This window comes from Pavona decussata, unplaced genomic scaffold (assembly GCF_977016875.1).
Source record: "Pavona decussata unplaced genomic scaffold, jaPavDecu1.1 SCAFFOLD_92, whole genome shotgun sequence".
Lineage (NCBI taxonomy): Eukaryota > Metazoa > Cnidaria > Anthozoa > Scleractinia > Agariciidae > Pavona > Pavona decussata.
In genome coordinates, this window is record NW_028145509.1 from 2,841,415 (window position 1) to 2,857,615 (window position 16,201).

At 39.4% G+C, this 16,201-nt stretch overlaps 1 protein-coding gene and 1 long non-coding RNA gene across 4 annotated transcripts in view; one reads left to right on the forward strand and one right to left on the reverse strand.

Moving 5' to 3' along the window:
- Nucleotides 1-810: 810 nt before the first annotated feature.
- On the reverse strand, nt 811-11,298 carry LOC146473878 (methylenetetrahydrofolate reductase (NADPH)-like). Of its 3 annotated transcripts, XM_085117865.1 has the most exons (10): nt 11,141-11,298; nt 8,449-8,926; nt 7,400-7,513; nt 7,048-7,241; nt 4,541-5,113; nt 3,322-3,504; nt 2,922-3,020; nt 2,175-2,297; nt 1,795-1,974; nt 811-1,650 (listed from the first exon to the last, which is right to left on the reverse strand). In XM_085117865.1, the coding sequence occupies exons 2-10, from the start codon at nt 8,900-8,902 to the stop codon at nt 1,621-1,623; spliced, it is 1,950 nt and encodes a 649-aa protein (XP_084973991.1). In that variant the 5' UTR covers nt 8,903-8,926; nt 11,141-11,298; the 3' UTR covers nt 811-1,620. The 3 variants fall into 3 exon arrangements, with proteins under 3 accessions (XP_084973991.1, XP_084973989.1, XP_084973990.1); XM_085117863.1 differs by having other exon boundaries at nt 811-1,974; XM_085117864.1 differs by lacking the exon at nt 11,141-11,298 and adding an exon at nt 10,590-11,019 and having other exon boundaries at nt 811-1,974.
- The window catches only part of LOC146473879 (uncharacterized), a 170,469-nt gene continuing 159,962 nt past the window's right edge, over nt 5,695-16,201 (forward strand). The window contains exon 1 of the long non-coding RNA XR_014866323.1: nt 5,695-6,296. This is a non-coding gene — a long non-coding RNA (uncharacterized LOC146473879). The remainder of the gene's footprint in view (nt 6,297-16,201) is intronic.

Here is a 16,201-nt window from a genome sequence, read left to right on the forward strand (position 1 = left end):
AATGTATGGAAAGTTCAAACGATGACTGGACGCTTTCTGGCACAGCAACATCCTTTTCCTAGTGCCAAAGGTTTCCAATTCATGAATTTTTTAGACGCGATGTTTTATGAAAATTATTTGACATTGGATTTCCATACAAACACTGTTATTTCAAGACGTGTTTGCCTTCTCGTCAAAATGGCGTCGGAAACCGTGATGAGGCTTATTCACAGCTCTCCAACACAAAATTTCCTCGAAAAAAAAACTTTATCCCGAAGCTAACCTGCATAACAGGCGCTTATAGAGCCCGGCGGACGAGGGGGAGATCATTCTCGTCCCCAGAGCCTCCTGTCCCTCTTAGCCGGCGGGGCCTTCCCAGCCTCCAGCTGCTAGGCCCTCCAGAGGCCCAATCTCGTACCCAGAGTCCTCAGGCTTTTTGGTCAGCGGATGGGCGCCAGGAGAGACTCTGGGGGACTGTGTATTCGAAACGGTCCCAGGTTATGATCATTATCTTGTGCGCGAGGACAAGTTGTAGGGTCAGAGCCACTAGTGTGATTTCCCCTTTTTTATGAACAAGTGACAACCTGCACGACATTCAGCTTGTTGAATTTGTGCGCCATGAAGCAAAAGTGAAACAAAGGGACCAAAATTGTCCACGTTGCACGTACTGCTCTTGTAAACTACTAGAACCCTCGTGTGTTCTGCACATCAGTGAAGGGACCCACCCAATCAGCTAAAGGAAGGACTCTGGATACCAGATTGAGGGCCCACAAATGAACTCAAGTCATGAAAAGCCAACAACTACCCTATTAATAAGAACAGGTCTTTGGATATGGTAAACGTCGCAAGTTTATTAAAAATTCCAAATTTTTTGCTCTGCTAGACTAATGTTACTATAAAAATCTACGTTCCAAGTTATTTGGCTTCCGTCTTTCAGAAGAAATTTCCCCTGAAGAAAAAAACTCTGAGTGTAATCAACATTATTTTATTCTCCCTTCTGACTTTAGATTAATTGTCAGTGTTTTCGTGTCTATGTACTGTGAATTAGGGCGACGGGCGTGTTCTATTTGATTCGGGGGGTGGGGGACGGGGCGGGTCTTGCGGCATACTGTACAATGTACAAAACACAAAAATTCCTGCTTTGGCGCATAGCGTTTACAACAAAACAAATAAATATCTTGTAATCTACAACCGACCTCACGTTAACCCATAGAAAGCTTCAGTCAAATTAGGTAGGAAAAAAAAAGATTTGTCTCCCCACCCCACCACCCTCAATTTTACAATTCCCCTCACCTGACACTTAAATAAATAGTTTCAGAGTTATTGCATGTATATTAAAATATTTTTTGTACGCAATTCTGTAATTTTCATTATTGAGCACTCCGTGCTTGCAATCGAGACTTAACGGTAGAACGAGTCGTTTGGCCGAGTCTACATAAATACCATTATTTAGTTATCTGAAGGTAATTATAAACTACTCGGCCATAATTTAGCTTCTTCCGAGTCTAGTAATCGAGTGTCATCGATACAGAAACGGTAATCTGAACGAATTCAAGGTTTTACATCCTTTCGGGGGATCAACAACTTTCGGAAAGTATAAATTATAAGTACTTTCTGTTTCATCTTTCAGTCTTCAATTCGTCACCGAGACTCCGTCAACGTTTTCCGACTCTGCAGAATATAATAATACAGAGGTACGTATTAAAACCAGTGAATGTGCAACATCTTGCAATCATTGTTAATATCTCGTCAATCAACTCGAATTCCTTGTGTAAATCATGTTTCCATCAGAACTGCACGGTTGTTTTGCCGCACCTCTCTCAAATGAACTGTTCTCTCGAGTGCCTCCCACAAGCAACTTCCCTTGATGAAGTCATTGTCCACCAGGTTGACAAGATAGTAGTTCTTGCAGATGTCGTCTATGACAAGCCTCGATGTTGAATCGTCGGGGTAAAGTTTGCCCCACCGATGCTGCCAAAGGTCAAATGCCTCATCCTAAAGGAAACATAACAACAACGCTGATTTCTTAACATGCCATTACAAGAATACCCTAAAGAATACACCTAAACCCATAACAATAAATTAACAAGTCTAACAGTATTAAGTCATTGAAAGTTCTCTCTTATTTGTCCCAGGTTCAAAATAAAGAAGACTACAATGTATAACCGTGAATTTCACAAAATCAAAATACTTACTTTCCAGAACTCAAAACTGATTGGGTCAACAACTGTTGGTTGAACAATCTCTTTTCCAGGAAACACACCCCACGTGACGGCAATAGGGGAAAACTTATCCGCATTTGTCACATTCACTGATCCCTAACAAAGTTAAACAAAACAAAATAATTCAACACTGCACATGAGTAAAGAAAATGAAAACAAGAGCATTCTTTCAAGGTACCAAACTCACAGAAGAGAGTAATGGACTGGAGCAGCCACGGTATTTACGTGTAAGATGTAACTTCTGAATACTTGCTGTAGATTAATTTTTTTGGCTCATCATCCTTACCGAGTTTTTGCCTAAGTTTTTGCCAAAATTGTGGCACAAAAGGCTCTCTGCATTCCATTATTTAAATTGTCTGTTGTCCATAGCAGTTGAAGATTTTCGTAAGGTGTAGAGGGAGGGCGGGAGATCTGGATTAAACATTTCCAAAAACTTTAAAATGCCAGTTATACACTTTTGGTTTAACCATTAAACTGCTTTCTACTCTTATGACAGTATACAATCCAACTTTCCACTCGAAGTTGCATATTGTTCTCTGAATGTGGTTATAAATTTAGCAAGATAGCAAGTTAAAGTACCGGGGGGGGGGGGGGCGGTCTTCCCCTGCTGCCCTGCACCACCCCTGATCAAGCACTCATTAGCACATGCACAAAGTAGCAGCTGAATAGTATGTCTGGTGCTTTTGATGGGGACAGGAATACAAGGGTAATACAACTCACCTCACGATTTACTACATGATAGTTGACTTGTGGATATTCCTTCAAAACTTCAAGGAGAATGTCGACAACCTCTTTGCAGGTAAAGAACTCCAAATATGCCTGTTAAAACAAAAAAGTACTGCCGTTTTTGCTACATGTACACTTATTTTTGTATTTAAAATTTCAAGTTAGCTTTACCCTAGGAATTTCCAACCGAAATTTCCAATCCCTTCTGTGGGAAGAGGTGGGAGCTTTCATGTGAAGGAGGAGGGGGTGTGGTATGGATATTCTTTGAAACTACACATTAAAAAGTACACAAGGAAAAATGTACTGCATCATACATCCCTGTGAATTTACCACGGGTTTTACAGCAGTTACACTGTATACAGTCAAAAATTAATATATTCTTGATTGATAATACCTTCTGGTAGATGTATCCACCACTGCCTCCCCAACCCACCATGGGATCACTTGACGGTGCAGCATTGATTTGTGGCTGACTGTTAATTGTGAGGATTCCCTTGCTGTTTAGAAATTCCAGTTTTTCTTTGATCATAGATGTTTCTGCAGCCACCGTTTCATCATTCCATGGAAGAGAAGTTACCTGTATACAGATTCAAAGCAACATTTAAGGCTTTGAATTAAATTTCATTTAATCCTTTAAAAATGTTACCAGACACATGCTCCTAGGACACCCAGGGGCCAACTTCATAAATTGCTAAACATTTGTAACCTACAAGCGAGGCCCTTGCTTCAAGATGGAAACACAAGAAAGAACACAATATTAAAGGGTTTATAAAAACCAGTCCTATAATCCTCACTGAATAGTTCTAACAATGACTGTTTTTTGAGATAACAATTTTAACTGCACAGTTTGTTAGCTACAACTGTAAAACTTTTTCTTTTTAATTGGCTCCAGTTTTTAATTCCTGGCTTGAAGCATGTTGTTTACTTTACATATATAGTCATTTACTTGCCTAAATAACTTTTAGTAAACAGAAAATTAGTATTTATTAATCGTTGGTTTAGGGATTCTAGATCTGATAAAATATTGATGCAGTTTTTTGTCTGGAAGATGACCAAAAATGACTGATTTCCAACAAAATCCCCGAACTTTCGGGATGTACTTAAAATCGGATGGCTTCCAATCAATAAGAGAAGAGATCTGAACCTCCTGAAATCATGTTTTAAAGCTTTGCATAACACCGAGACCTGGCCAGATTATCTTAAAATAATAAAACAGGAATGCCCCAAGGAACTGCGCTCAAGCAATTCAATTAGATTGGTGGTCTCGACCGAAAATGGCACTCTCCAAGATAATGCGTAGAAACTGTTTAACAATCTACCAGAAACTGTAAAGATTACAGAACCTTTTTAAGACTCTCAAGAAACAGAGTACAAAGCCATTAGTTAGTTTTACTGTAATTCGTTTCCGTTAATCCTGTTTCTACTGTATAATTTGTAAATAACTATTAATTTAATTTAATTTGATTTATTTTGTAATCATAATTATTGTAATTTAACAGGGAAGAGCCACCCAGTGGATCTATTATTATTATTATTATTATTATTATTATTATTATTATTATTATTATTATTATTATTATTATTATTATTATTATTATTATTATTATTTCTACCTTCACATCAGACTTGTTTTTTTCTCCAGAAATGTAACATTTGAAGACTTCAAACACATCATCCACTCCAGCAAGCTCCTGGCCCCACATTTTCAGCAAGTCATCCTTTTTCGATCTGCTTCGTAGGTAAAACAAGTGATGGTCTGTCAAATCACCAAAGGCAGGTGACGAAGAGTTCCCCCATCTCCCATTAGGAAACTCATCCCAGTCTGAAGTACGGTACATGTAACTCTTTGGCCTTGATGCCCAGAAGATGGGCCTCACATCCTCGCAAATCCTTTTCTTGTTTGCAGATGGCTTCCATGGCAATGGTCTGCTGGCTGCCGGGTCCTGACACCACAGGTCTAAGGCCGTGAGAATTTCTTTGGTGGCAACTTCTCGGTTCAGGGTGTAAAAGTGCAATCCTGGTATCTCATCACTGGCCAGCAGTTCACGTGCCATCTCAATTCCAAGTTTAACACCATACTTACGTATGGCCTCGTCATCATCCTTGATTGGTTCAATGGCATCAACGATCCACTGTGGAACTTCTAACCTTGAAAGCTTCACAAGGTGACGAAGAGAAGCATAACCCTGAGAGAAAGAAATACACAGTCACTACATGAATTTAAAATTCAAGAAGTTATACTTTACTCCAGAAGATTTCTGTTCAGAAGAATTCTATGAAATGACTGTGGTATCCAGGGGGTGCTTAGGTATATTGGTGTTGGAGGTTGGGGGGTCGGGGTGTGGTAGTGAAATTGAGACAAGGTTGTTGGATCCCAAAAAAGTTGAATTGGGCTAAAACTTGAGCAAAAATAAAAACCCATGGCCCTGAGAGCACAACCAAAAAAGTCTAATAATTTTCTTCTCTGCTTTAAAAGCCCTGTTAAAATTTATTCAGGCTCCACTGGAAGACAGTTGCTAATTGTAAGCCCCCAAAAAGGTCACTGTTTCACTCAGAATGGCCAATGGCCTCAGAACCCTGTAACATTTTCTTTTACCCTGACTACAATTACTACATCTGATTGTGTGGTTCCAGAAAATATCCATACCCCCACCACGGAGGGAATTGGAAATTCCAGAGGGGTGGGGGGGGGTCAATGGCTCAGGAAATTCCAGAGGGGGGGAGGGGTGAATGATTGGATAAGCTTCCAGAGGGTCAACTTCATGTCAGACATAGTTGTTCAAAATAGTAACTTACCAATTTAGCCAACTTGTAGATGTTTCTTGAAGACGTTACTTTGTTTAACTGTTTTAAAGAAACCCTTGTTACATTAAAAACACGTTTCCCTTCTCCGAAAAGCCTTTCTAAGCGAAGTAGTCCAAGTGAGACAAGAAATCTATGTCTGCGTTGCGTGACTCAGTTATTATAAAACTGTTGTTTGTGAAACTTTCTTGCGTAGAAAAATATTGTTCACTGGCAACAATTGAAATATCTGTATCAATGTTTAAAAGGGAAACTTTTGTATGGCTATAAAGTGAAAGCCCCAATTTTACATAAAGCATTGAAATATTTGTTGTTATTTTTGTATGTTGCGTAAAGTTACGGGCAAAGGTCAATTCCCGCAGTCAATTATAAATGGTTTGTCAAAATTGACCCGTGTTAAATTTTATTTTGTCCAAAGTATTCCAACTCAAAGTCCAAAACTACTAACTTAATTTCTATGCCAAAATTCAACAAAATAGAGCCAATTTGACATTATTTTGATGCGTTATTGATCTCATACAAAATTTGCATAAGAACGTGAACATGCTAATTTCGTTTTCGTCTGCGGTTTCAAGTTACGATCTGAAAGGTCAATTTGTCTCCCTGTCCTGCTAATGCTTATTTTGTCCAATACTAAAATAACTAGACTGAATGATTACCATGAGAAATATCGATTGAGTAGAACTAAAGCGATAATCAAATCCTTTTGATCTCCTACAAATTTGCATAGGAACATAAACATGACATATGCAAATTAAATGAAAATACATTTTTGCATTGCCGGACTTATTCTAACAATTTAGATTTAAAATCTTCAGCGAAGCTAAACGGTAAAGTTTGATGTCAATGACCACAGGTAAATATAAAACACAACAATTATTTCAGTATCAAGAGCTTTTTGGCAAACTCTACCGGTGAAACACGCGCTCTTCGATAACGCATATTTTCTCCTCGTGTAGGCAGTTCTTGATATTTCTGAAATGTTCACATCAAACTGATTGTTGAGGCGTTCTTTTGAAATAAAACTTTTCCAGAGGGGGGTGGGGGTGTATTCTGTATTTGAGGAATTTCCGAAGGGGTGGGGGGGTCAAAAAATACCTCGAAAATGGAAAATCCTGGGGGGTGGGGGGTCCTATGTGAAATTCCCTCCGTGGTGGGGGTATGGATATTTTCTGGAACTACACATTCATGAAATGACATCAGTCCCTTTGTAATTTGGTGCATACTTGTATTTCCACAGTGGAGTCGAACAATTTGATGACAATTTTTTTTATAAGATGTCAATATGTCTGACAGTATTGAAGACATTAGTTATTACCTGAATTGGCATAAGTCCAGGTATGATGGGCACAGTGATACCAATATCCCGGCAATCTTTCAGAAACTTGAAGAAGGTCTTGTTTTCAAAGAACAATTGTGTGATAATGAAATCAGCGCCAGCATCCACCTTTTCCTTTAGATGTTGCAAGTCTTCCTCATAATTTGAGCAGTCTGGGTGACCATTAGGGTAACCTGTTGGAAACAAAACCAAACAAATAATATAAAATTTAATTTACAAATTTGTTGCTTTAAAACCAATTTCTCAAGTTCCCTTTACATTGTATGCTATCCATTTTGAATCTGATTTAACAAAACTCTTGAATGATTGATCATGACTGACTTATCTTTACCTGCAACACAGATGGTAAAACTATCACCAAACTCCTGTCGGATGTGTCTAACCATGTCTGTACCGTAAGCCAAACCATCATCAAGGGCCTCCCACTCATCACCATCTACTGGATCTAAAAATTAACAAAATCGTTATTAGCAAGGGTTGAGTTGTTGTTGTTGTTGTTGTTGATTTTTTTTTTTTTTTTTTTTTTGAAATTTCTGTCCAACCTTCTTCATCCCAGAACCTAAATAAAGGCACCAAACGTACCTTAACCTTTTAACCCTAACATCAACAAACAAATTCTCCTATCTTGCCACCATACTTTTCTTATAGAAGTAGTGTGGAAAGGTTATTAAAATACTATCAAGAAACTTCACATTGGGACCTCAGGGGCTGAATATATATAAGGATTGACAACAAAAACAACAAAAATTGATGCTGAAGATTTGCGTGGGTTGTGTAAAACACAGAATCTTTAATTAATGGAATAATCACATGGAGTGTGATAAAAAGCCTATTAACACAGCTTCAACACATTGGTATGAATTGTGTGTTGACTTCAGACAATATTGGTTCTTGAGTTTAAATTAAAAAGCATTTGGTTCGATTAAATATTACATTGTGTAGCCCAGTGCAAGTCTACTTACAAAAGGCAGTCAATCAATCACCAAACTTTCAACATTCTTTTAAAATGACTTCCACCTACAAATTGTCAACTTGAAATATTCTTGGTACAAACAAGTGCTTTTACACTAAAATGCTTTGAGAACAGCATCATTTTCCAATATCACAAGTTCTACTCAATTCAAAACATATATTTGTGAGATGAGCTATTATGGCTGAACATGTAACCTGTCCATCCTAGTGGACAGAATAAATATGCACAAGGTGGAATTTTATTCACGTACAAAATGGCAATTACCTGTATGTCCCACCACATAAAGCCTACATGTAGGATTTTGTCTGATCTAGATCAATGTTGGTTTGGTATTATTAAATGACCCATGATCGTTACTTGCAGCATTTTAGATACCACAGACAGTAAAGTAACGACGTTTAACATACCACCACGAAGAGCAAGCACATTCCTTATTCCCAGAGTCTTGGCCTTTATCAAGTGCTTTGTCACCGTCGCTTTCACCGTGTTGGCACAGGTGATGTGCAACATGGTGTCAATACCACAGTAATTGACAGCCGCACTCGCTATAGTCATTGAACTGGTTTCCTTATCACCACCGGGATCCCCAGCAGGATGCCACGTCACGTCACAGAACAAAGGGCACCCTCTAGATATCCTGTCAAACTTGGCAATCAAATTCGAGGCTCCATTGGGTGTTCTCGGAGGGAAGAATTCTAGGCTGAAGAACTTTTCATTAGAAGCAATCTTTTGATGAATTTTTTCAATCAGCGTCAGAGGTGACGAAGGCACAGACGGGGTATGGGACCTTGAACCTTTGTCGTTATTAATGCAATGTACCAGCTCCAGCGCGGGTGCAGTATCTTGACGACCAAGCCCCATGGTTTAATGAAACAGCAGTTGAGACTAAGGGAAAAGTTGTTCTTGTTAGACCGATATAACATGCAGTTATCAAACCAATTGAGCAAGGCAGATAAAGATGGTGTTCCTGGCATATGGAACAAGACTAACAGGGTTTCTGTGCCATGAATGAAAGTCAAATATTTTCTTTTATGGCCTGATCTAATTTAGTGACCAGGTATTTTTTTAAACTATCATTTCTCCATTTATGTAATTTTTGTTATGAAAATGTCAAAATGTTGAAAATGAACAGATGAAGTATGCTGAGCAAGACTGGTAGCCTCCAGCATTTAGTTTTCTCCAGAATTGCATCAGCTGAGCTGTACACAAATTGATGATACCATTTTCTATTTCAACTCCAACTATTGTTTGCAATGAGTAACATGCAAAGAGTACAAAAGGTACCACATTTGTATGTCAGTTTGACCATTATTTTTCATGCACCCATACAGTAACTAAATTCTCTTATTAGGTTTTCTTTTATTCTCATCAAGAAAAAGATCTGCTTGACAACAAAATTCCCTCCAAGATGCTTTGTTGTGCAAAATCAGTTTACATAGGATGAAGACACCAGGCATAACATGGAAGCACGATTATATTTATTGTTGGTTAACAAAACATTCATTGGTCAGGAACAATATTGTAAGGGTTTAACAACTTTCCTACAAACATAACAAAATTTGGATGACTCAAATTTTAAAATCAAAATTTTGGAGCAGTAATGTAACAATATGCACCTGACTCAACTGTGAAAGCAAAAATATATGGTCAAGTCAACTCCCTTTCTTGCAGACACCCTCAGGACTGCGAGATAGTGTTCTTAATAAGCAAGAGTCCATAATAGCGGATACTTCAGTCAAACGTCTGTTATTTTTTTTTTTTGCCAGGAATTTAGCTGCTGTCTGTATTATCGGGGTGTCCGAAATAGTGAGATGACCGCAAGGCAAGAGTTGACTGTAATATTATTATGCTTTGCATTTTTTTGAACCAATCAGGCTCATCAAAAGAAAAACTGTACAACAATGTTACACAACAAAGCAACTCAAGGATGTACTTATGAACAGTGTCATGCAACCAAATATTTTGTTACTGGCAAGTGTACTATACTGAACTGACATTGACAAGCTTGCATTTCTGGTCAAGTTACCAGAAGGATCAAAGCAGAAAGAAAGACAAACAACTTTGCATTTTACACTCTCACTTCAAGTTTACATCTGCCCAAATGGCTCAAAACAAGCAAAACTACCACACTCCAGGGATCAAGTTGCACTATGGTTTCCACGCATGATAACAAAAATAGCTCAGGAAGCTAAACATCATGTTGCGTCATTCTCGTTTCAAGCATTAATTAAGTTAAATGCCGTACATGTGCATAACTTTTCATGAGCAACTTGTCCTGATCTCCTGGTTCCTTGTAATAGCTAAGCTAATCTTTTAGCTGTATCGTAATCTTAAATACTCAGCTTATTGAAATAACCAGAAAAAGCAAGCCTGTATAGGCTAGAAAATTATTATGCAAACTGATCGTGAGCCTCGAAGTTGAAAGCTCAGTAGGCACAAGCTACAACTCAAACAACTGCTTATTCCGCAAAAAAAAATAAACTTAATAACAAGCGTTTCATTAAGGTGTTTAAACTACGCTACATAAGATCATTTCGGACAATCTTACTCTGATAATTTCGCCATCATACGGCCAACGGACAAGATAATGAGCTACCAAGTCGCAATTGTCTGCATCGATCGTCTCAAAATTTATCAAACTCGAATGTTTTCGCAACAGGTTACGAACGACTTTAACCTTTAAGTTTGCAATTGAGAAAACAACGAAGATGAAGCAGTTTGCCCGTGGACGATAGCCAGAGATCGTTGACGGATAGCCCCGCGTCCAGTGGTTTCCCTATTCAGGTCACATCCAACATTTTCCCACGAAACTTTCGCTTCGTTTAGCCTAGCTAAACGGCAAAATTTACGAATTCCGAAGAACGACATGTAAGATCAATACAAATCCACCAAAACGGAGCTAAATTTGACCACAGCAAGACCTCTAGCGTGAGACGAACCAAGGTTCTGGGTACACGCGTGAGCAACGACAACCTTTCAACTTGTTTAGCGAGGGTCGCGTTTTTTTTCCCGACTGGTTTGACGAGTTTGACTAGTGTTACGATGGTGCAGCCTAATTTTTAACGATAATAATTTTACACGCATGGTTAAATGTCTTACCGTTGAAATGCTAAGAGCTCTGAATGACTTCGTGTACTGAATTTGCAAAGCAAGACTAAATGTGGGCAATTTTCACCAAAATCAACCCCTTTATCGATGTAATTTTCCATCCGCCATATTAGGGAGCTCTTTCGACATATGCTGCCAAAGGTCCATGCAATGCCCACGTGCAATTGACCAATCAGCGGCCATCTTATAGGTCCACTGGAACAGAGAATAAACCGGTATGGAGGAGTATGGTGGACGATCTACCAATGGGATTCTCCGTAATATTACGGACACACAGGGAAATCCCGGGAAAACTCTGGACTTTAATTTCGGAGGTGAAACGATTTCAGATTCCCGTAGGAAAACATTGCGCAAAAAAGGCAATAAAATGAACTAATTTCTGTAAAACCTCCACTCAAACCAGCATGAGGACATACATTCAATTACACTGTAAAGCAGGGTTTTGCAGGCTTTATTTGTTAAATTATTCTCACCGACACATCAGTGTCGACACATGAAACGAATCGAATCTGTGGCAAAATATTAATTTCAGTGGCCTTCCACCCCCACCCCCTCTGGATAGGGGTACAGTCGAGATTTTAATGTATTTTCGTCTCGTTCCGTGAAGTTTTCGGTCGCGTGATTAGAGATAGGCCCCCTCGGGTTTGGCTTATTTACCGAATTCGAACCGAACAGCGGCTGGTAACTAATCGAGCCTAGATAGTGGGTATTTTGTGATAAAGGCCCCACGTACAAATTATTCCATTGCTTGGTTTGGATCCAGCGTTCTATCTCAGTACTGCAACATAGTTGCTTTCTCCGAAGGGGGGGGGGGGGGGGGGTACTCCCTTATATGGGCTATATAGGTATGTGCGGTGCCATAGGGTATGGTTTTTCAGCCACATTGGTCATAAATAGGGTATCGATTTTAGCCATTTTGCCGCCATTTTGGTAATAAATAGGGTATCGATTTTTGCACTCTAGTCTTAGATTTTTTTTTTGGAAGAAACTACTTCTTCATTATGATGTTTACGGCAACTGTGTACGTGCCGCAACGGCTTGTCACGCGCTCCGGTCACGCACTGGGCTCCAGGGGAGTTTTGAACTGAAGTTGACCAGACACTATCAGTTCATAAATAGGGTATCAAATTTTTGGTCAGGTCATAAATAGGGTAGGGAAAATCGCAGATTTTGGTCATAAATAGGGTAAGGGTTTTGGGTAGCGGGCCACACACCCCAATTTTTTTGGGAGTACTCCCCGCCCCGGGTGCTTTCTTTGACGTAAATCTAAAACCAAAGACTCACCTTGCAAAAAGGCTTGTAAAAAAAAGAAAGCCGAGCGAACCCATGATCTCCGCGATGCCGGTGCAGTGCTCTACCAACTGAGCTCTGAGCTATCAAGCCAGCTGGAAGCTCGTCATATTCGTTATATATCCATGGAGGATGAATAAATTAGTATGAATATATGAAAATGCATACACTTGAACTGCAGGCCAGACAGATTTAATAGACGAGCGACCCTTGCAGTTATTTACTTATGTAGTTGGCAGAGCACTGCACTGGTATCGCAGAGGTCAAGCATGATTTTTTATTTATTTATTAATTTTTTTTTTTTCAGGCTTTCTTTTCACAACTCCTTTAGAAGCTACGTAAATAAATGCCAGGGTCGTTCGTTTATTCTATAATCTGTCACTCGGGGTTCAAAATAATAATAATAATAATAATAATAATAATAATAATAATAATAATAATAATAATAATAATAATAATAATAATAAGCATATGCCGTATGCGGCGTGCATGTACGGTCAATTTTAAAACGTTTCTTTGTGACGTTTCTTGGAAACGCCCACAGCACTTTTATAATAATAATAATAATAATAATAATAATAATAATAATAATAATAATAATAATAATAATATTTTATTGGGAAGCTTCCATCGCGTAACGTGGTTTTCAGAAAGGTCCTACAGTCAATCAGTATATGTTTCATATATTCATATTCATTTAAAATAATATATGTATAAAAAGCCTCCACCCTTGGCTATCTGCGCTCAAGCTATCTTTGACGTGGACCTTGAACCTCTTTGCATGTTTCTCACTTTTCTTTTTCGTTCAGCCCCTGAGGAAGGTTTGTATTGCAAACCGAAATATCGGGCACAAATATATTTCAGTTATTCTAGCTTTTGTTGTTTGTTCTATCAAGCTCGTCGCCTCCGCCGTTGGGACCAGTCTGCCGTTAATATTTTGTATTTGAGATAATTTGCTGATCCAGGTCTACAAGTGATCCGGCACCACTCATTGGTTTGTCGCTGTGGAATTGCAGATTTTATTGTATTCATTGTCCTCTTTGCATAGCCTGTGAACTGGCTCCCAAGTGGGGCATAGGGATAAAAGAGAAAAATCGGCGAGGCGAGTATTTATGAAAACTGAGAAAATATGTACATTAGACTGCAGGCCGGACAGATTTAATAGACGAACCACCCTCGCAGTTATTTACTTATTTAGTTGGTGGAGCGCAGAGGTCATGGGTCGGCGAATCCCGCCAAGCACGAATTCGTGTTTTTTTTTTTTTGTTGTTTTTTTTGTTTTTGTTTTTTTTTTTGTTTCAAGCTTTCTTTTCACAACTCCATTATAAGTTGCGTAGATAACTGCCAGGGTCGTTCGTCTATTTTATAATCTGTCACCCGGTGTTCAAATATATATGTTTCATATATTCATTCATTTGAAATTATATTTGTATAAAAAGCCTGCACCCTGCCCTGTATAACATACGCGGCGCTTGGCTAAATAAGCGCATGTTTGAACCTGTCTGCAGGCTACCTGCATAGATAGATAGAACACATCTGCGCTCAAGCTATCTTTGACGTGGACCTTGAACGTCTTTGCATAGCCTGTGAACTGGCTCCAAGTGGGGCATAGGGATAAGAGAAAAATCGGCGAGGCGAGCCGGCGCGGTCTGGGGGAGAGATCCCAGGCTGCGCCCGGCTCGCTCCGCTCGCTGATGTTTCGCCTTATACCTAACCTGTATACCGGGAAAATGATAATGCGCTTCACGTTTCTTGTTCCCACACAATTGCCAAGAAAACTGAGGAGTTAATTACGTATCCTCTTATAGAACTAGCTACCATGCTATTGTCGTAAGCTCAATCGACGGCGGCGTGCATGTACGGTCAATTTTAAAACGTTTCTTTGTGACGTTTCTTGGAAACGCCCACAGCACTTTTAAAGTCACAGTTAAATCGTACTTTAGACGTTGCTTCGTAGTTATATCTCAGTCCCAGTTCATTTTGAACAGTGAAAAGGTTGGCCAAGCTTGTAACATATGCCGTACAGGATTTTTGCTATCAGTATATTACTTCGTACAGCAGAGGAAACTAAAGACACGCCTTCTGCCAATATACGCAACCCACCATTTATAATGTTTGACGCAAAGACACTGGGGAGGAGTTGGTGTGTGAGCTTGTAGTTTCCAGACTCTTTCGGTGCCCTGTGGGGTAGGTACGCGTGACAGAAACGTCGCAAATCATGCATTCTAGTGAGACGAAAGTAAATTCAAAAGTAATTAATTGCGAGTTGCGTTTCTTTTGGAAAATGTGACACGGGTAAAGAAAACCATAGTTTTATAAATCTTTCGCAAGTAAGCATGCAAATTGATTTCAGAAATAATAATGCATGCATGGATTTAGACAGAGAGTTGAGAAAGTCTAGCCTGATGCATTCTCAAGTTAACTTCAGTAAGAACGCAACGAAACGATTCCATTTCAAGACAGCACGTCAGCAGAAGTCATTGACTGAAAATCATCATTTAAGTTGACAATTTATTTGGAAATTCAATTGTTGTGGTAACTATACACTTATATGCGTAATTTTAACCCTGAAAACACACCATACATTGGGAACCTTTAGATGAAATGAATCAATCAGTAAAGAGAATGTTAATCATGTTGGCACGTTCGCGCCATGTTTAAATTCATTTAGTCAGTTGAAGAAGCAGCGACATGCTGGAACTGTTCTGTGCGAGCAAGAAGAAAGAGAAATGACGAGCTGAATTTGTCTTCTCGATTAGCTTCATCTACAGGGAGCAAACGTATCGATAGGAGCACTGAGCTCAAGAAGACATATTCAAACACAGGCAAATGGTCGGTCTAAGCCAGTTTCATTGTGCAGTACACATTTGCCCGCATGCAGTTAATGGAAAAAGTTCAGCCGAAAGTTTGCCATGTATTCACTTAACGCCTTTAGCTTTGCAAAATATGAAGCAGATACTTAAGTGTAGTTTCTGTTTATAAAGCAGCATAGGCGGCTGTGAAAGACAGTAAGTGAAGTCGAACCGTAGCTCAGTAAAAGATACACGTCCGGATGAATTCGAGTAGGATTAAAACATCGAATCAGCCAAGCTTACAAGGAACCATGTTTATTTACGCAAGGTAAGCCTTTTTCTGTTTATTATTATTATAACAGCAGTTAACACGTCTGTATGCTATGTACAGTTAAGAAGCATCACGAGGCGCTAACGCAGCGTAACCCATGGGCTATAAAGTGAATAAAAATTAATAAAAACTAATCACAAAGAAGAGATCAAGCAAAACTTAAAAGATGTCTTTCTCAAGTAAAAAGGCCCAATTGGCGGCTAAGTCTTCGCGAGTTCCTTACGTTGCGACTTTAAACGTGCGCGGCAATGTTTAGAGTTCCTGAGAGGCACGCCTTTTGCATCTTCCTGAGCACATCTTTAGCTCTGTTGCCCACCAACTTCTGTAGCGTATCGTTTAAGTCCTTGGACCATCCCCCCAACACGTCTATGATGATGTTGTACTGGGCGAATTCATACCCCGGGTACCTCTGCTTTATCTCCCATCTGAGAGGCTCGTACTTCTTGGTCTTCTCTGACGTCTTCTTGTCACGGTTGCTCTTTTAGGGGCAGCTCACTTCCAGTGCTATGACTTGCTTGTGTTGGTTGTTGACGATCCTGGCGTCTACTCTATTCGAATTCCCCATAGACCGGAACATCCCACTACGCCTGTGACTCCGCTGTTTCGTAGACAGGCTGCGGTTTGATGGGCGAATACCAA